This window comes from Lycium ferocissimum, chromosome 4, assembly GCF_029784015.1.
Source record: "Lycium ferocissimum isolate CSIRO_LF1 chromosome 4, AGI_CSIRO_Lferr_CH_V1, whole genome shotgun sequence".
NCBI lineage: Eukaryota > Viridiplantae > Streptophyta > Magnoliopsida > Solanales > Solanaceae > Lycium > Lycium ferocissimum.
Window position 1 is genome coordinate 39929610 of NC_081345.1, and position 21688 is coordinate 39951297.

The 21688-nt window shown below is 33.0% G+C and overlaps 3 protein-coding genes and 1 pseudogene across 3 annotated transcripts; 2 read left to right on the top strand and 2 right to left on the bottom strand.

The window, feature by feature from the left end:
* Positions 1–1027: 1027 nt before the first annotated feature.
* Positions 1028–1849, bottom strand: LOC132052878 (17.7 kDa class I heat shock protein-like). Its single transcript, XM_059444585.1, has one exon. The coding sequence runs from the start codon at positions 1743–1745 to the stop codon at positions 1281–1283; it is 465 nt and encodes a 154-aa protein (XP_059300568.1). The 5' UTR covers positions 1746–1849; the 3' UTR covers positions 1028–1280.
* A 2270-nt stretch (positions 1850–4119) lies between these two features.
* Positions 4120–4928, bottom strand: LOC132052880 (17.7 kDa class I heat shock protein-like). The gene has a single exon (XM_059444586.1). The coding sequence runs from the start codon at positions 4813–4815 to the stop codon at positions 4351–4353; it is 465 nt and encodes a 154-aa protein (XP_059300569.1). The 5' UTR covers positions 4816–4928; the 3' UTR covers positions 4120–4350.
* Positions 4929–7525: 2597 nt separating this feature from the next.
* LOC132052881 (17.7 kDa class I heat shock protein) lies at positions 7526–8355 on the top strand. The gene has a single exon (XM_059444587.1). It carries the CDS (start codon positions 7660–7662, stop codon positions 8122–8124), a length of 465 nt encoding a protein of 154 aa, XP_059300570.1. The 5' UTR covers positions 7526–7659; the 3' UTR covers positions 8125–8355.
* Positions 8356–13051: 4696 nt separating this feature from the next.
* On the top strand, positions 13052–13538 carry LOC132054695 (17.6 kDa class I heat shock protein-like; annotated as a pseudogene).
* Positions 13539–21688: the final 8150 nt, after the last annotated feature.

Here is a 21688-nt window from a genome sequence, read left to right on the forward strand (position 1 = left end):
AAAAGAAACCACAATTTTGTTTTTTTGGTTCTCAATTGAAACAATTCAACAGTGTAGTTAACGAACAGAAATATAACTGTGAGACAGTTCAAAAGAAATAAATAAACAAACATAACTGATGAGACAATCAAAAAATAAAAATAAAATAATCAAATATTTACCAAAACAACAACATCCCTAGCAGCTAAAGCAACAATATCAGAACAAGACACAATCGCAGGGAACACTGCTTCTACTTCTGTTTTGACTCTTTCTGCAATGAACAAAAACATATGTCTTTCTGCATTTGCCCCACTTTCTATCAAAATTGATCCGTCGTACCCAAACCATTTCTTTTGTTTTCGTATTTTTCATTAGCAGATAATTAACATGCCGGAAGTCAGCGGTGCCATTCATCAGATACTCAATCTCAATGAAAATTTTCAATGTATTTCCTATTTTATCCTCTTAGAATTTTTTAAAAAAAAGCAGTATTCTTGTTTTGCAAAGAAATGAGTATCACAAAAAAAGGCATACGGATTCTATTGCGTGATATGTTGCAAATGTTTGGTTGAAAGATCAAGAGTTGGTGCGTAGCTGAGATCCGACAAAGCCAAAACTGAAAACTGAAATTATAGGACACTTGCATCAAATTAAGTGTTTTCCTTTCGTTTCGACATCTTCTATCAATACGAGGCTATCAAAAGAAATGAAATCCAGTACTAGCCTGCATAATCTCGAAACTTTCACATTCACTCTTAAAATGCACAACAGAGTTATCCGTTCTGTACAGCTTACTCGAATAGTTCGAGACGTTGTGAGGCTTATCAATTCTTACTTCTAACTCATTTGGTTGTTTAATTTTAAGTTCTTCCACATATTGCAAAACCCAATAATTTCAACAAGATTCAAGCTGAAGCTTGCATTAGCAAGTTGAATATTGCTGTTTATAACCCTTCCCACCTTCTGGCGGTGTTCTCTTTTTTCTTATTTTTGTGTCTGGTTAAGCAGAAAATGGGAAATAAAGGAGGAAAGGTAACATAAGATATTAAAGAGATAGGAGAATGACACCTTAAATATTACTTACTACTACAATTTTTACATATAGAGTTCAAAGGGAAAATACATCGACCAGGTAATAGCCAAACAGGAAGACTGACTCAGCAAAAGACAGAGACACCAAAAACTTCAAATCTTACAACACCACACACCTTAATATCTCTATTTTAGCTTTCCCGTACAATCCATAGAATACTTACTATATCTACATACAAACATAAGTCCACTTTCAGCCAAAGCGTCTAACCGGTGATTTGAATAGACTTGACATCAGGTTTCTTCGCTTCTTCTTTAGGAACAGTAACAGTAAGCACTCCATTCTCCATATTAGCCTTAACTTGCTCCATCTTAGCATTCTCTGGAAGTCTAAATCTTCTCATAAATTTACCACTACTGCGTTCCACACGGTGCCACGTATTATTCTTATCTTCTTTCTCAACATTCCTCTCTCCGCTAATCTGAAGAACCCTATCGTCTTCAATCTCCACTTTCACTTCTTCCTTCTTAAGCCCTGGAAGATCGGCCTTGAACACATGAGCCTCTGGAGTTTCCTTCCAGTCGACACGTGTGTTAGCAAATGCAGAGGTTTCTCGTGAATTGGAACCTGGAAAGCCTAATTCCCTGAAAGGATCAAATACGTCCATTGAGAATGGATCGAACATGCTGTTGCTTCGTCGATCGCCGAAGATTCTTGGAATCAGTGACATTTTTCAGTGAGCTTTTGAGAATTTTCTGTGTTTGCTTGGATGATCGTATGTCTGTTTGCTTTCAATTTTGCTGATTTAAAGAAGAAGGCCTGGTAGGTATTTATAGCTTCGTAGAGGAGTGTTTAGCACGTTCTGGATACTTCTATCTAATCGATAAAGATATTCCAGAAGCAGATGTCCAGAACTTTCTGGACAAATCCCGCATTCCCGCTAGGCCAATTACAAATCACACAAGTGAACTATGGAAATTGGGTTTTGATTTGTGGCCCAATTTTACCAGTCGTCTTAACTCTCTAGGGATTTTGTTTGGGTGATTTGCAATTTTTGGCCCTAATTTGTGCTGCTCTTTAATTTTTAGCCCCCTAAGTCAAACACTTTTTTCGCAGGACATAAATTTATATTTTTACATCATAATATTTCACAAGTTAGGTAACTCGCCCTTAAAATACTTATTTTCTGCGTGACATTAGTTCAGTTTTGAAGGCTAAAAATCAGGGACCAACCCATTTAAAGGAAGACAGTACAATTTCTTCATTTTGTTCTTTTCAACGGCCCATCACTTTTATTGGTTATGGTTATCCGAGGAAGATGAGATACTATTCACGTAACACAATCATCAGATATATTTATGGAAGTTATTAGTCTTCCAGCATAGTAATAATCTATGAACAAATTAACATCCTAAGTTAAGAAAATCTTAGGAATGTAAAATGTTAGACAAATCATAGTCAAGTACTTAGAAAGAAAAGTTATGAAATAGAGCGTAAATGTTATGAAATAAAGCGTATATTTCAAAGCGTAAAGCATGCCTGAGACGTTCATTAACTATGTGAAGCAAATTTTCCAAGGTGTAAGTGTGCATTAGATGATTACTCCACCACGGTTGCCTCTGAGCGTTTAGAGGCTGACTTGCCATGAGAAAGGTCTGAACATTGTCTTTAAAAACAAACATTAATTATGCTTAATACAAATACGAATTTGGAAGTCTTACGTCCATCAAGGCATCAGCCATTTAGGACTATAACAGCTTAGGAACAAATTATTAGCTTGATGATTCAGAAATAATGAAGTTCATCAATTTTAACAAGTACAAATACTTTTATTTATAAGATTTCTAAAACCGTCAATTGATTTACAAAATTAAAGCTCAACCAGAGCAAGAAGTTTCTCTTAATCAACTTGGTAAAAATAGAGGATTTGGATCTTGCAGTATAATAAATCAGCTACTATAGTTTTCTTAGTCTACTATTTTCTGCAGATCCTATTATTTCTGACTGATTCAAGATTTTTAACCCAATTTGTCATTTCATATAACATAGAATGATAGAAAGTCTTCACCCATTAGCTAGTGGTGGTGGTAAGTTGTAACTATCAAACAAAAATAATATATGTTGTATAAACATTTTATGGAATTTGAATTCCTCATTCAGCTCCATTGAAGTTTCCAAGAACTTTCCCCACTCAATATAAAAACCGGAAAAATTTGATTGAAAATCACACTCATGATTTCTTGCCAAAGATTAGAGAATATATAGTTCAATACTAGCTAAACATAAAGCCATATCTAAGTTGAAAAGAGAAATGGAAGTGCAAAAACAATGGTCAGGGAGAATTGTACTAGTCCCATGTCCATTCCAAGGTCACATAAATCCAATGCTAGAATTAGCCTTACTTCTTCACTCAAAGGGATTTTCTATCACAATTGCTCACACCAAATTCAATTCTCTTAATCCTTCAAACCATCCTAATTTCTCTTTTCTTCCTATACCAGATGTCATATGTAAGAATAGATTCCTTTGGAGAAAAATAGCTACCTTTAATTTGATGAAAGATTTGGGTGTCACTTTGTTCGATTCCAATTATACTTTAAAATTCTGCTAGTTAGCCAATTATTAGCTTCTATTATTTGGGTGAAAAATGTGTTTTGATGACTGTAGTTTGATTAGTCATCATCCTATCTCCCCATCCTATAACCTTTTAATTGTGCTTATCCTGCAATTTGGTGTATTATCGATATATTTCCTAACCATTGTTCTTTCTTAAAACCTGTGGCATCAATACTCGGTATACCAACTGAAAATATCTTTGCCAATCAAATACTCCTTGGGAGTAATGGAGAATATGCTGGGTTTGTTAGCTCTAACTCATTTGGTTGTTTAATTTTAAGTTCTTCCACATATTGCAAAACCCAATAATTTCAACAAGATACAAGCTGAAGCTTGCTTTAGCAGGTTGAATATTGCTGTTAATAACCCTTCCCCAGATCTGGCAATGTTCTCTTATTTCTTATTTTTGTGTCTGGTTAAGCAGAAAATGGGAAATAACGGAGGAAAGGTAGCATAAGATATTTAAAGAGATAGGAGAATGACACCGATAGGAGAATGACACCTTAAATATTACTTACTACTACATTTTTCACATGGGGAAATACATCGAACAGGTAATAGCCAAACAGGAAGACGACTCAGCAAAAGACAGAGACACCAAGAACTCCAAATCTTACAAAAACAAACACCTTAATATCTCTATTTTAACTTTCCCGCACAATCCATAGAATACTTACTATATCTACATACTAACATAAGTTCATTTTCAGCCAAAGCGTCTAACCGGTGATTTGAATAGACTTAACATCAGGCTTCTTCACTTCTTCTTTAGGAACAGTAACAGTAAGCACTCCATTCTCCATATTAGCCTTAACTTGCTCCATCTTAGCATTCTCTGGAAGTCTAAATCTTCTCATAAATTTACCACTACTGCGTTCCACACGGTGCCACGTATCATTCTTATCTTCTTTCTCCACATTCCTCTCTCCGCTAATCTGAAGAACCCTATCGTCTTCAATCTCCACTTTCACTTCTTCCTTCTTAAGCCCTGGAAGATCGGCCTTGAACACATGAGCCTCTGGAGTTTCCTTCCAGTCGACACGTGTGTTAGCAAATGCAGAGGTTTCTCGCGAATTGGAACCTGGAAAGCCTAATTCCCTGAAAGGATCAAATACGTCCATTGAGAATGGATCGAACATGCTGTTGCTTCGTCGATCGCCGAAGATCCTTGGAATTAGCGACATTTTCAGTGACCTTTTTGAGAATATTCTGTGTTTGCTTGGATTCTTGGACTTGGATATCTGTTTGCTTTCGGTTTTGCTGATTTAAAGATGAGAACCGGGTAGATATTTATAGCTTCTTAGAGGAGTGTTTAGCACTTTCTCGATACTTCTATCTGAGATATTTCTAACCGATAAAGATAATCCAGAAGCAGATGTCGAGAACTTTCTGGACAAATCCCGTTAGGTCCATTAGTGAACTATGGAAATCGGGCTTTCTCTTGTTTACAATAGCTTTCTTTTGCGGCCCAATTATTTAGAACGGCCCATCACTTTTGTTGGCTATCTGATGAAGGCGAGATATTATTCAAGTAACCCGATCGTCAGATATATTTATGGAAGTTATTAGTCTTTCAGCACAGTACTTCTTCCTTTTCAAGTTGATTATCCGGTTTTGATTTGGCTATGGAGTTTATAAAAAATAAAGAACACTTTTAAATCTTGAGGTCTTAAATTAAAGATATGTAAAATATATCAAAATTTGTCATATGGAAAGTTTAAATTAAAAAGAGGTAAAAAAAAAGAGATATTTTTTTTTTTTAAACGGACTAAAAATAAAAGTAAGACAAACAAATTGAACTAGTGATAGTTAATGAACAAATTAACATCCTGAGTTTTAAAATTCTTAAAGAATGTTAAAATGTTATGCATATCATAGTCAACAAATTAAAAAAAAAATGTTATAAAATGAATAGAGCATATAATTTAGAGTTAATTTCTCAGATGGTTATTTAATCGACAGTTTTTATATCAAGAAGTCATTTAACTTTATTTTACAACATAAAATCACTCAACTAACTATAATTATCTCAGAAAGTCACTCAATTTTATTTTGTAACAAAAAAATCGCTTAACTATTGTCATTTCATCTACACAATTACTTTACCAATTTAAGCCATATTTTCGGTAGATATTACTTTACAAAATGCTGCTTTCTTTCCAGACTGTTCTATCATGACTTTCTCGCTTTTGTTATTCCTCATTTTCATATTGTTTTTGATATGCTTGTCCCTATCTGACTTTTTGTCTTGTTTTCTCTCTTGGTACCGGCGTCTTTTCGAAATTGCCTCTCTACCTTTCTGAGGTGGGGTAAAGCTCTCCACACTCGCCTTTTCCAAAACCCACATCGAATTCTACCTTTTACGTTGTTGTTGTTGTTATTGCTGATGTGGACGGTTCATTTTTCAGCTTGAGTGACCTTTTGTTTTGTAATGCAAAAGTTCACTTATTTTCAATAGTTCAGTGACCGTTAAGCAATAAACTCAGTGAACTTTTGAAGAAAGATGTTTGGGCTTATTCCCAGTTAAAGGTGGATTTAGGACAAATTCTACTGATTCAAGTTCAATCAAATTCATTATATATTTGCTCGAACTAGGTATAAATTTGGTAAATGAATTTAAAATGTATACATTTAATAAGGTCGGTTCTCATGGGTTCGCATCTATTCCAAGTTAGGTTTAACTGTCTTATCTTTTCGTTCGGGTTAGAATTAGATTATAAAGTTTCAGTTTAACCTTAGAAACATATTGCAGGACTCTTTTGTAGATCAAAAATTCAATATAATACAGCACAAAGACAATATAACTCGTCTGCAAACCCCCTTCTTTGTCTTTAATTTTTTTTTCTTCTAAATATTCAATTTTTGCTTGTCCTAATTGATCTGCAAAGGACTAATCAATTTTGGCTGAATATTATTCTTCCTATGTTCAACAGCCTCTATTGCTGAAGACTTAGTACCTGAACTTGATCCCCTCAGGTTCAAGGATCTTCCTATATTCAATTTCCCCTATGTTGATGATTTGTTACACTTGATTAGGACTACATCAAATGCCAGAACATCTTCAGGTCATTATTTGGAACACAACAGAGTGCCGTGAACATCCAATCCTACAAAAACTCAAACAACATTATCAGATCCCATGTTTTTCAATAGGTCCAATGCACAAATTTAATAAGATTAATTCAAAAAGAACTTGGAAGGTAGAGCGTACGCTCTCAATCCAAAAATATTGAAAGAGGGATTTTCAACCCTGCTATGTGGATAAAGAAAAACCAAAGGGATGTGTATACCCTCTTTCATAAATTTAAAATTACCAATTAAATAACAGAGCCTATTTAGGCGTAGGAAAAAAAAATATGTGGGAGAAATAACTGGGTAAAGGAGCAAAGATATTTTACTATGTATGAAAAGTAAAATAGGAAGAGAGAGAAAATATTTTAATATATTTATAAATAAGTTATTAATTACGTAAACCATGGATAGGGCAAAATTTGCTGTATCCGCCAGACTTTTAATTATGCCTTAAGGCAAAGTCTGCTTCATACACTTTTTGTAAAGCCTTTTCTTGTGAAATTTTATTTTATTTTTATGACTAAATTGGGATTCGAACCCAAAATCTCAAAATATTTTAGGCTAAGAGAAAAAATTAAAACCAATAATTTGAGGGACAAAAATTAAATACCACCACAAGCGAAGGACAATCGGGCAAATTGCCCAATCTAATTTGAGACCAGTGATAGAGTTGGGCCGCTAAATCAATCCAATCCTCTATAACAGTATAATGTCGCCCAAGTCCTTACAAGTTCACTCGTATAATTTGCTAATGGGCCAAGGAGATCTCTCCAGAAGCATCTCGACATTTGATATCTCGGTTCGTCAAGAAATATCGGGAACGAAATTTCGAGATAGTACTTGACACCCTCTAAGAAGCCATAAATACCCATCTGCCCCTCCTCCTTGAACCATCAGAATTGAAAGCAAACAGAAACCCAAGCAAACACAGAATATTCTCAAAAAGCTCACTGAAAATGTCGCTAATTCCAAGGATCTTCGGCGATCGACGAAGCAGCAGCATGTTCGATCCATTCTCAATGGACGTGTTTGATCCTTTCAGGGAATTAGGGTTCCCAGGTTCCAATTCACGAGAGACCTCTGCATTTGCTAACACACGTGTCGACTGGAAGGAAACTCCAGAAGCTCATGTGTTCAAGGCTGATCTTCCAGGGCTTAAGAAGGAAGAAGTGAAAGTGGAGATTGAAGATGATAGAGTTCTTCAGATTAGTGGAGAGAGGAATGTGGAGAAAGAAGATAAGAATGATACTTGGCACCGTGTGGAACGCAGTAGTGGTAAATTTATGAGAAGATTTAGACTTCCAGAGAATGCTAAAATGGAGCAAGTTAAGGCTAATATGGAGAATGGAGTGCTTACTGTTACTGTTCCTAAGGAAGAAATTAAGAAGCCTGATGTTAAGTCTATTCAAATCACTGGTTAGATGATATGGCTAAGTACTCTATGTCTATGAGATGGACAAGTTACATTATCGAATAAAGTCGTGTTTGTTGAGGATTTGAAGATTCTCTGTCTTAAAGTCTTGAATCGACTCTGTTTCTCGCCTAATGGGGTAGTTGATGTACTTCCTTTATAATTCCATGTTAAAAATGTAATAGTAGTGTTGTATTATCCTTTGATTCTGTTCAACTCTGCCATATGTTCTTTCTTCTTATTCCTCTCGACTCCTAGCTTAAGTTTTTCAATCAGTTCTTGTTTTTTAATTTCATCGGAATCTAAAAACATGTTAACCTTTTAACGTTTATTTGCTCGCTTGAATGCATCACGATTACATTAAGCATATTACATGAATGTAAACTCATATACACTACTTAAATTAGTCGAAACTCAAGACTGCTTATAATGTCTGAACTTAATTTATCCATGTGGATGTGAAATTATACCTTACGCTACACTTTGTCAATAATATCATGAGGACAGAGCATGTTCCGGACTTCCGAATGAACAGAAAGAAGAGGTAAAGAAAGCAAAATTGCACGAAATTCCCAGTGTTCAATTTTCTAGTTATTCCCAAATAGCCTTGCGAAATGTACATTTGGGTATCGTCCAAGCTACATATATATATATATAATATTAATTAAAGGAGATCAGACCATGGAGTGGCGGTTATCATATTTCTATGGATTGAGCTTGAAATAACATAAAACTCTAGGCCAATAGATAATATTCAAAGATTGTAACGAATGTAGTGTGTGCTCGCGCTGTGTGTGTGGTGATACTTGTGCCAAAATTATGGCAATTGGAACAAAATTACCCTACTATTGCAATATATTAGTAGCAACGAGTTATCAAAAGTTGACACTCAGATTTAAAAGAAAATAAATTAAAGACAGATAAGTTATATGCATGCATTAAAAAGACAAAGTGGCTAATCAATAAATTTTAGGTTTGAGTGAAGTTTGTGCATCTTGCCAATGCATAATCTAAATATCAATTAGGATCAAACTTATGATGGTCCTTAGCAGGAATATGGACCAAAAGATAAACAGACATGTACCAATTTGGAGACCAAAAGACAAACATATCAATTAGGAATAAAAGATCTGCCTTTGGGAACTAAAAGACAAACGTATATGCACCTTTTAATATGCAAATGCTTTAGTTGTACTAATTTCCACTTACGACTTCTATTATAGGTGATGTTATTGGCGTTGCTACATCAATTATTGAAAAAAAATCAAATCAACGTGGAACTTGAAATTCTTAATAGTGCATGCATAATAAAAAAATGAAAAAAATGCATAATTTAAAAAAAAATTCAAAAAAAATTGGCAATAAATTCGGAAGAGCTGTAATATAAACAAAACTTCCCAAAAAAAAAAACCGAATTTCTACTATATAGAAGCACGTCGTCAGTCACTCTTAAAAAAAAGTTAAAAAAAAATAAGGTGGGGTTTAATCTTCTATAATACTCCCTCCGAATAAAAAAGAGAGTCCACTTAAATTTTTTTTCTTCAATCAAAAAAATAGTCTACTTAGCAAATTAAGAAAAAATTAACTTTGCTTTTCCATATTTGACCCTATTAAGTGTTATATGATCAAATCTCAATGCCTATTTAATTAGGGGTAGTTTAGTCAAATTACCTATTTTTATTTAGGAGTTAGTATTTTCTTAAAGAGTGTGTAAATGGCTAAGTGGACTCTTTTTTTAATCCGGAGGGAGTAGTCGGAATGAAAAAAAAAACAAACTTAAGGTGGGGCCCACTCTTCTATAATAGTAGAGATTAAAAAAAATTAAGGCGGGGTCCGCGTGGAGAATTAGGAGACAATTGAAAAAAAAATTAAGATGGGGTCCACGTGAAGAAGTAAGAGATAATTGCTAGGAAAAAATTAAAGTGGGGTCCACGTGAAGAAGTAGTAGACAATTGCAACAGAAAAAAAATGATATTTAAATAATGATAATAAGTTCAGAAAATGGTAAAGCTACGCTTAGAGAAAATGTAAAGAAGAGAAGTTTGGGAAAAAAGAAATAACGATTTAAATTGAATACAAAAACTGCTAAAGAAGTCATAAAACCAAAAGATTTAAAACTTATACCATACGTCTAACACCAATAATGAGGAATAACATCAAGAAGCCGAACTATAAACGGTCTTCTATAATAGTAAATTAAAAAAAAAAAAAAAAAAGATGGGACCCACTCTTTTATAATAGTAGATTTTTAAAAAAAAAATAAATTTAGGCCCACTTTTCTATAATACTATAAATTAAAAAAAAATAAGGTGGGGCCCAGTCTTCCATAAAAATAAAGATTTAAAAAATTAAGGTGGAATTCACGTGAAGAATTAGGAGATAATTGCAAAAAAAAAAAAAAAAAAAGGTGGGATCCAAGTGAAGAAGAAAAAAAAATAGGATATTTAAATAATAATAATAATAAGTTCAGAAAATGGTAAAGGTACGCTTAGAGAAAATTTAAAGAAGAGAAATTCAGGAAAAAGAAATAACGATTTAAATTGAACACAAAAAGCTAAGTAAAGAAGTCATAAAACCAAAAGATTTAAAACTTATACCTTTGGGTATAAGTTTAGACACATACGTCTCACACAAATAATGAGGAATAACATCGAAAAGACGTATAAACGGTCAAGAAACGTATACACATATTTTCTTAAAATGATGAAGTTGGTCTATATTTAAAAATTTAAGACTACAATGAGATGCTGACACATGAAAGCGTTTTTCAGTGTTGTTGATTAGAAAGAGATGATGGCATGAAACTCGGTAGGAGAAAGTGTATTTCAAATATTTCAATTAGAGAACCAAACAAGGAAAGTCATATATGGAGAAGCGGACTAAGTAAAATAATTTGTTGATATTTTCAATTAATTGAATTATAATACTTTCTGTAATAAAAATTCCGTAATTATATTACTAAAAAGTACTCTCTCTGTCCTAATTTATGTGACATAATTTGACTAGGCACGAAGTTTAAAAAAGAAAGGAAAGATCTTTGAAACTTGTGGTCTAAAACAAGTCATAGATATTTGTGTAAATTTAAATCATTTCATTTAAATCAAGTTAAATGATTTCTAAACATAAAAATATATCATTCTTTTTTAGACCGTCTAAGAAAAAGGTGGTACTATTTTTTACCTCCAACTCATGTAAAAAAAAAAAAACGTGGACCCCATATTATAAAATCAAGCAATATCCATGTAATTCTCAAAGTATCCCCATTAAATCAATAATAGTGCATTCATTCAGTTGGATTTCTATATCACACACCGTATTTGCGTGATTTTTGAATATTTCCAAAAAAAGTGGCCCCCTTTGTTGGTAGATCAAAGTATTCACTTTCTCTTATTGCGTTGTTGTTCTAACGGTTTTATTGGATATTCCATATTTTATTTTTAGAAATTTATGGATAACATGTGTTACATCTTCTGATGTTGGCTTAATACAAAACTCCTTCCTTCCCCAAACAAAAATTGAGGGAGGTGGTTTCGTTGTCCACCTCCAACTCATGTAAAAAAAAAAAAAAAAAAAAAAAAAGGTGGGGATCCACATGTGTGCTGTAGGTCCTACCAAAACTTGCTCCACATTTTTTAGGCTCATTGTCACTTATGCCCTTATTTTGTGTTGCTATTTAATTTTTGTCCCTAAAAAATAAATTAAAAAACAAATTCCGGGGTATAAATTTATATTTCTACATCATAATATCTCACAAGTTATGTTCCGTACCATTAAAAATTTATGGCCACTAGGCATAAAATTAGGAAAAATAACAGCCTATGTCTATTTGGAAAAAATATTTACCTGAAATGACTCATATTTTTTATATTACCCAAAATAGCCCTTTTATACATAATTATACACTTTTATATAAGATCGACACATTATTTACGGTACGTGTATAATGTTGTATATCGTGTGTATAAACACTATTGTAAAAAAATTGGCTATACGATAAATTAAAAATATAACTACGTGGATATAATATTTTATCTTTGGAATGTATATTATTGAAATTATTCCTAAAATTAATTGCAAAAGGCAAAAATTAAATACCAGCCCATTTGAAGGACAATTCGTGCAATTTCTTCCATTTTTTTAGTTTTTAATTTGTAATAGACAAATTTCTTTTTTTTAAAACTAAACTATATAAAAGCATGAGTTGAAGAAGTGGATCGTCGACCAAGGGCAACCAAGGGCAATTTGATCAAAGCACTTGCCATTGAATAATTCTATTAGTTAAAAGTAGAATCTTACTGTAGCTTAGTATTAAATATATTCGTATGTTCCCTATTTTGCCCCTACTCAAAAAGATTGCATCAGAACACATGATGTCATTTCAAGCGGCAGGTATTAATTATGTTTTTGGTCACGTGTCACTTTGACACTCCTTTTACTTTTCACTATTTTATCATGGTCACATAATTTCACTTAATAAACAAATAACATTTGTGTATATGTATTAATGTTCATCTATATATATGCATCGACAGTGCAAATTTAGGTATGTTTATTAGCAGTATAAAATATATATGTACTATCACTATCCAATACATAAATCTTTACAATTGTACACAACTACATACACTTAAATACACTATATAATTCAAAGTATTGGGCCGTACACAGCACGGGCATACGCCGTCTAGTCTACTATATATCGCGCACCATTAGAGGAGAAGTGGTGAGAATTTGTTCTGGCCAGAATAATGCCGAAGGCGGACCAAACTTTTTGCAAGGTTGTGATTCGTCTTAAATTTCTCATTAACAACCTCTAGAAGCTACCATCCTCGTTATTCCTCTTCTATAAATACCAATGAATATTCCATAATCTTCAATTAAAAGTGATCAATACATAAAATATTCCAAGTTGTAACTTACACTAAACAAGCTCAAGAATGTCAATGATTCCACATTATTATGGTGATCGAAGAAGGGGAAGCATTTTAGATCCCTTCTCACTAGAAGTATGGGATCCATTCAAGGACTTCAATCGCTACGGGCTCTCACCAATGCACCATAAATCCGAGTTAATGAGAGACGCTTCTTCTTCTTCCTCTTTCGTCAACACTAACATCGACTGGAGAGAAACTCCAGAAGCTCACATTTTCAAAGCGGACATTCCAGGGCTGAAGAAAGAGGAAGTGAAAGTGGAAGTTGAAGATGACCGCGTACTTCATATTAGCGGCGAAAGGAGCAGAGAATTAGAGGAGCATAACGATACGTGGCACCGTGTGGAACGCAGCAGTGGTAAGTATTAGGCTGCCTGAGAATGCAAAGATGGATCAAATTAAGGCTTCGATGGAACATGGTGTTTTGACTGTTGTTGTTCCGAAGGAAGAAGGTAAAAGGCGTGATATTAAGTCTATTCAAATTTCTGGCTGATCGATCTGTGCAACGAGTAACGGCCAACATTTTTCCCCAGCATCAACTAAGGGAATGTTATTTCATACATAGAATGTTCATAACTTTCTAAGTTTATTTAATAAAGTGTTCGCGCTAGAGTATGTAACGCACGGTGTAGTATTGTTACAGAAAGTCCAGTTTATTGAAATACTAGTATGGTATGCCCGTGTGCTGCGCACGGGGCCCAACATGAGAAAAATTTCAATTAGACAATTTGATTCTAGTATTTTCAGTTAGTTGGCGACTTTTAAAGTAACAATAATATGCTTAAGCATCATAACTGAATGTCACGAATGTATAACAACATAAACAATATGATGTAGCTTAACAAAAGTAACGTATACAACTATTCTAGTTTTTATTTTACATAAGATTGAGAGCTATAAAATTAAGTAGATTCTTAAAAGGTTGATGCAGCCCATCTTCAAGTATTTCATACCATAATTCAGTCTTGATTATCAAATCAATATGCCACTGGAAATCCTTTAGGATAAAAAGAGTTGAAAAATGCTTAGACGATAAATGAAAAATGCATATTATAGGATGCGGTAATCTAAGCCTTGCTTCTTCTACTACTCCTATTAGCTCGTGCTTTTTCATATGTGAAGATATTCTAACATAAATCGTACCATCCTAATGTAAATATATAATATAATGGGGAAATTTAATTAGTATGTTGCCTTCTCATACTGTTAGAATTAAATTATCAAAAAACACGTATCTTTTCTATCTTTCTGAGTTCCTCATTATCAAATACATCAGTTGGTTGACTATCTGAATTTTCTCTTTTTTGGTGAGGATTGGAATCCCCACATTGTAATCTCCTCTCCCATTTCCCATTTCCCTCTCCCCTACCCCCCTATGTAATAAAAAAAAAGTATTTTAAAAAATAATTCAAACTCTTTGACAGCACATATGCACATGCATATTGCAATCCCCTCATATTTATTCTTGCTATTTATTTACATCATCATCATCAATATTCTTTTACTTGCTTAATAATACATACACATGAATTTCTGTTTCATGCTTATATATAAAGTAAATGAATATGTAGTCATATTTTTTTCATCTATTTCATGCACATAATTTCTATATCAGAATTAATGCAATATGTTGTAAAATAGAAAGAAATATTTTTTTTTCTCTCTTTTCACATTAATCGCTCCGGTTCAAAAAGACTGTTCACTTAGCCATATGCACATCTTTGAGAAAATACTAATTCCTAACAAGATAGATAATCTGACTAAATTATTCCTAATTAAATAGGTATTGAGATTTGGACACTTAACACTTAAATAAGGGTAAATTTTAAAAAATAAGATTAATTCTTTCTTGATTTAGTAAGTGAACTCTCTTTTTTAACCAAAAAATAAAGGCTAATTGAACACCCTTTTTGAATCAGAGGGAGTATTAATTTTCTTGTAAGATACTTTCAAATAGTTTATTCTTTCTAGTATGGACTTTAAAGTTCATTTTGTCATCATTAACTTATTATATTTCTAAAAGAATACATTTTAAAAAGAATTAATTATAGAATTTGCACTTGATGTGGTAAGTATCATTGTTGAGTCTTTGACTATGTGAGAATGAAATAGTAAATTAGAATAATTGCGATTAAATTTTAATCCACAAAAGTCTTTCATTATTTTAATTTGGTTCCCCTGTTATATTCTAAATTTGAAATCAACCTTATTTTGAAGAATAATTATCATTGAATAAAGAATTTATTTTTAATTAAATTATTCTCTTCTTTAGGTACTTGTAATTTAAAAAGTAATTGACATATACAATTACATGTAAAATTTAGTGATAAGAGTATACGCATATTATTTCCTAAAAATTGTATCTCATAATTAGATTCCTTTTTAAAAAGATTAAAAATCCTAAAAGAAGAGAAGGTCCCAAAATAAGGAGAAAATGGAAGAAAGTACATGTCACATTTAGCAAGAAAAGTTGGTCCCACACTAAAACAGAAATTAAAAGAAATGTAAAGCAAAGAGCACAACATTGTTAAGCATGAGACAATGCTTAATTCCAATTTTGCCTTTGTTTGTCCATGACAAACTCCCATTTCTATATAAGAAAATAATAATCCAATTGATCGAATTGTACGAAATAATTTGAAGGGAATTAAGAAAATGACCTTAAATCTCTTTCCTACTAATAAAATATAGTCCAACTCCCTATATCTCAGATGGAATATTATATAGTCGTTTGATTTTACACATATTTTAAATAAGTCCTTAAAAAGTACGGTAAAAATTTATTCACATTCAATATTTATACCAACTAATGAAAGAAATCGTATCGTTTACAAGTCACTCGGGCTTTTATGTCTCATACACAACTAATCAAAGTTGCATGGGTTAGGCTTGCGCTGAATTTTTTTATTTTATGCCTCACACAACATAGGATAGGCTTCTTTTGTTCACAAATTAATGGATTCAAAATTCACATTTTTGAGTTTATAAATTTGTGAAACAAAAAGAAACTCACACAATAAATATCAATTATTCGAGACACAAAATAAAAAAAAATTCTCTTGCACTAAGTTGGATTTGACCAGCCGTTCCTATCATATGCTATGCAACATGTGACCATATACATCGACAGGGCCACAGCGATAAAAGATGGATCTGAAACTGAGCATCATCATATGAATGGAATGATCATCATTGTACTCTTTTGTTCAGTCCACGAGATTTCTGTTTACTCAATGCGGAATAATCCAAATGTTTCCTGATGAGATGCCCAGTTTTTCCATGGCTGAAAATTGAAATCGCCCCGAACACGAGGCCGAGGCACAGACCAGCTTGCTCGCTGAACAAGCCAAAAATGTTAGTGCAATATTAACTATATATATGGCTATCAAAGTTCACATGGTGACTTTGGTATGGCCGATTTGTTTGAGAGGTCACCCTTGTGGCTTGTAAGAAACAATTTACTCGAAAACTTACATGCATCACACTATTTCATTGAAATAAAAGTATGTATTTATTGAAAATGAGATGAATCTCTTCAACTTATGATTACAGATAATCTTAGGAATAATCACAATTTTTACTTTATCACATTAAAGTCGTTTACTTTACTGCAATAAAGCCATTAAGTTATTTTTGTAAAGAAAAAGTCATTCAACTTTGCTAAAGTATCACAGAATGTAACCAACTAACTTTTTTAAACAACAAAACACTTAACCCTACCTAAGTATTATTATATATAAAATGGAAAAGGCTAAAAAATGTCCGGACTATCCAAAAAGGTTTTAAAATACCCTAATTCATCTATTGGGTTAAAAATATTCTTTTTCCACCTATTTGGCTCACTTATGCCCTTAAAACTAACTGTCCCTTTTTTCTTAATTTATTTATTACGTGGTGTCTCCCTATTGGTCGAAATTAAAACTCATCCCCACCGGATCTTACCTTCACCCCAATCCAAGACCCGTGACCCATTTCCCATTAAGAAAAAAACATCTCCATCAAACACGATCCCTTCCAAACCTACCCCACCCATGGTGAATTTGGCAAGCAGAGGAATTTTTCCTGCATAGTTTATTCATACTACATAGGCATAGAATGCATGCATTGGGAAGGAAATTTACCTGCTGTTCAGAAATTCTCCATGGGTGGGGCAGATTTGTTCCTTCGCCTTTCGTACACTGAGATCGGTAACACCTCTTTTTCAGAACTATGATGTAATAAAAAACTCTGTTTGCCAAATTCTCCATGGGTGAGGCAGGTTTGGAAGGGATCGTGTTTGATGGAGATGTTTTTTCCTTAATGGGAGATTGGTCGTGGGTCTTGGGTCGGGGTGAAGGTAAGATTTGGTGGGGATGAGTTTTAATTTCGACCATAGGGAGGCACCGCCGCCACGTAATGAATAACAAAAAAAAAAATGCGTGTTGTTAGTTTTGAGGGCATAAATGAGCCAAAATAGGTGAAAGACGGGTATTTTTAACCCAATAGATGAATGAAGGTTATTTTTAAATCTTTTTGGATAGTCCAAGGACATTTTTGGACTTTTTCCGTATATAAAATGACTCACTCTTTCATTTCTTTTTAGTAATAACTTTATGTGAGGCTTAAGCAAAGTTGAATAACTTTCTAATAACAATGGATAATAGTTTAATGACTTTCGTGATTTAGTATAGTTTAATAACTTTAGTTTAATAAAGTGAATATTGAGTAATCATTCGCGAAATTAACCTGTCAGTGAATAAAAAGATCCAATAGATTGTAACTGCATATTTCCAGCTCTACGAAGGACTTTCCTCTCATCTTCCCCCAGTTCACTTCTCCATCCCTCTCCCCAAAAAAATTTGAGAAAAAAAAAAAAAAAAAGAAGAAGAAGAAAAGGTTAAAGAAAACAAAGTAGACTGTACACCCATAGGAAAAGGATGTACGACAATATATATCATCGAATGATCTACGGGCTCATAATTGAGGATGCGAATATAACGAGAGCACCTGAAAAGCAATGTCATAATTTATAGGGAAAGTAAATAATCAAACTAGTCATCAAGCAAATGCCTAAAAGCCCAACAAATTATGAACTCTGAATTAGAGGCTGTGATGGAGGAGGTAAAATTTGAGAAGCAGATTACAGAAAATCTAGTGAGATTCAGTGCACTCTAATCGACTAAGAAATTAAGTCATTCCAAAAATTCATTGGGCAATACCTTTTCCTATATATTCGGCTTTTCATTATATCTTCAATCATGTACCTTGTTGACTAGGTGCATATTCCTTCAATGTTCTGCATGATGAACCTTTTTTACTTATCTGATTATGTTTGTTGATCACAAGATCAAATATTAAAGAAACAAATTGGCAAAAATTGGCCTGCTGAGTGCTGATAATTGCAGCATTAATACTAAACTGTTCCACGGTGAACGCCAGGTGATATTTCAGGTTTGCTTTTAGCATAAAGTAGGTACTTTATGGTGTTTGTTTGAATAGTGTTTAGAAAAATTTTACTACTTGTTTTCTTATATGATTTTGGACAGCTTTTGAGCAAGCTTTTTCGATTAAGTTAGACTCAAGGTGGTACTATTTATTATGATATCAGAACCAGACCCACCTCCGTTCATCGTGAGTAGGGGTGTTCACGGAAAATCGAAACCCCAAACCAAACGGAAGAAAAAAACCTAACACTTTTTGGTTTGGTTTGGTTTGGTTTAGGTGTTTAATTTTAAAAACCGATAAAATTTGGGTTGATTTTGATTATAAACAAAAAATAATAGAAAAAATCCGAACCAAACCGACTATATAAATATCTATTTAAAATTTATAATTGCACATATATACATGTATATTTTTATGTAGAATATTCAATTTTATGGTACATATATTAATCTTTTGTACTCTTGGTTCGTAATAGCCTTTATGGTAATCCAATTATTTGACTTCACTTTCTAGTTGAAATTGTAGTCTTTATTTTGATAGCTCCAAGAATCTATTTCATGTCTAAAATAACTTGTGTTTAGGTCACTTAATTATTCATCATTGTTTAATTTAATTATCATCAAGATATCTTGATAAATCACAACCTCTTGATTTTTTTGCACAAAAAAATTAATTGTAAGAAGTCTTATTAATTTCTTTGAAAATGCCTAAATTTTTGTACAATGCATACTTTTTCTTGAGGAAGCTACATATATAACTTGATTACATATATAGTTACTTCTTTTGTTAAGGAGTAATTAATTTGAGAGTGTTATGATGCAATACAGTTAATATAATATGTGCTTGAAAGTATATTGTCATATATATATATATATATATTTTTTTAAAACGACAAAAGACCGAATTAACCGAAAAAACCGACAAAACCAACAAAAACCGAAGCGATGAAAAACCGACTTAATTGACTTGATTTTTTTTTTTTAGATGAAAACCGACCCTTGAACGCCCCTAATCGTGGGCGTGTTGAGTCCCACATTGGTGGAGTGTTGGTTTCTTGATCTCCTTATAAGCAGTGGCGGAGCCACAACCCAGCAAGGGTGTTCAACCGAACACCCTTCACCGAAAAATCATACCGTGTAGACATGTCAATTATTACGCATTGCAGATATAAATTACATATTAAACACCCTTAAAGTATATGTTACATAAATTCGAACACCCTTAACAAATTTTCTAGCTCCGCCACTGCTTATAAGGTTTGACCTTGCTTGCTCCATGGATAAAACTTAAAAGTTCAACAAGTTTTGACTTTTGATCTTGAATGTTTGTCTATGAGGCAAGCGGGGGGTCAAAAATTCAAGATCACCACCCATTTTCAAAATTATTAAGCGTAATTTTCTGATAATTTTTTAAGTTGAGTTAGATTCAAAATTCATTTTATTATAAAAAGTTGTTTCGGTGATTCAGTCCTTTGAAAATTGAAAACAGCATTTAGACATTTTTAAAAAAATCTACTTATGCTTAAAGACCATAAATTATTAGATAGGGTGGGACAAATCTGATATTAAAAGCAAATGGAGTGTTACTTTTTACTTCACTCAAACAATTTAATAGAACATCAACTTATGCTTAAAGACCAGTCCACCATTAATTGTTAATTCTCCATCAATTCCCTTTTACGTATTCCACTTGTCCAATTCCATTTCATGGCAAAGTTGGCTCGCGGAGAAGCATTTGGTATGAAGGGGCTGGAGGGGGGGGATGGGCATGGGGATGGTTGAGGTGGGGTTACAGTTTCCGTTCCCAATATTCTGTAATATAATGACTAAGAAAAAGATACTCCTAATTAACAAAGAATATTTTTAAAGATACTCCTCATTAACAAAGAATATTTTTGTGATCTTCATTATGTATTCTTGTAGAGAATATATTTAGTTTATTTTCACATAAATATACATATATGAATCCAAAATGGAAACATTAAATTCCATTGAATTCACCGAAAGATTTGCACATCTGCCTACCCCCACATCAGTGTCCCAATAAATACCACGGGATGAGATCCTTTCACAAGTGAAACTAAATTTTGCTAATCAGAGTCAAAATATAAAAAGTAAATATATAAAGTAAGGAAAATGCAACATAGTATAGATATATATTTACAAAATTATTTATCTACTTAATGTAATTTTCCAAAGAACACACGCCTTGAATAAGTGTGCTGGAAATAGTTATTGGGTCGAGTCCACTCATAAGAGTTGTTAATTAGCCGGTTAAGCTGTCCTCCTCCTAAACTCTAATCCTTGGTGTATAAATACACCAGGGTGTTGAAAAGATAAGTTTTTTCATAATAATATGATTGTCCGATGACCAGTAATTCGAGTCGTGGATTCGAATAGTGGTTGCTACAGACGATCCGTAAGTCTCTTAACTAGAATTTACTTCTCAAAGGGCTGCTACTGAATGCTTCCGCCCTTAATTAGAAGTTCTGATTCAGATCTGAAAATGAAAGACTACTCACACAAAATGCTTTCAAATTCCATACAACACGAATTTAAATTAATTAATTTGCTTTCAAATACTATGCGGCACGAATCTAAATTAATTAGGACTCACTAATTTTCTTTACTACATTGTTATAGGAAGAAGAAAAAGGAGTACTAAACCAATAAAAAACAAGATAGTCATTAAGTATGTGGAGTCCAATAGAGCGCCTTAGCTACCAACCCGTGACCCACGTATTCCTCTTCCGCCTGGCATAACTCCAGAAAGAAAAAAGTGCAACTCACTACTCTCATTTCACTTTATTTGCCTTTTTCTCTCTGTCTAATTCATCAATTTGTGTTAAAAAGGACTGAATTATAAGATCATATTGTCCTTCCTTTCTTTCTGAGCAAATACTCTGTCTCACTGCTTCTCTCCTCTGTTTATTTTTTTAAATCTTGTTTTAGTTTTACTGGCGAATTATTTACTGCTTCTTCAACATCCTCCATTTTTATGACTTGTTTGATCTGCTCCTAATTTTCGAAGCGGTTGTTGAGTTTGGTATGTACTGTGATCTCTTCTTTAAAGTTTCTCTGCATATTGAAAGTAATACTGCAACAACTGTTTAGTTTCCTGTCATTTTCATGTGTTAATGCTTGTCATATTATGTATGTATAGTTCACTTTTAATACCATAATTTATGCAGATGCATGATCAAAAGTTACACTAGAAGGA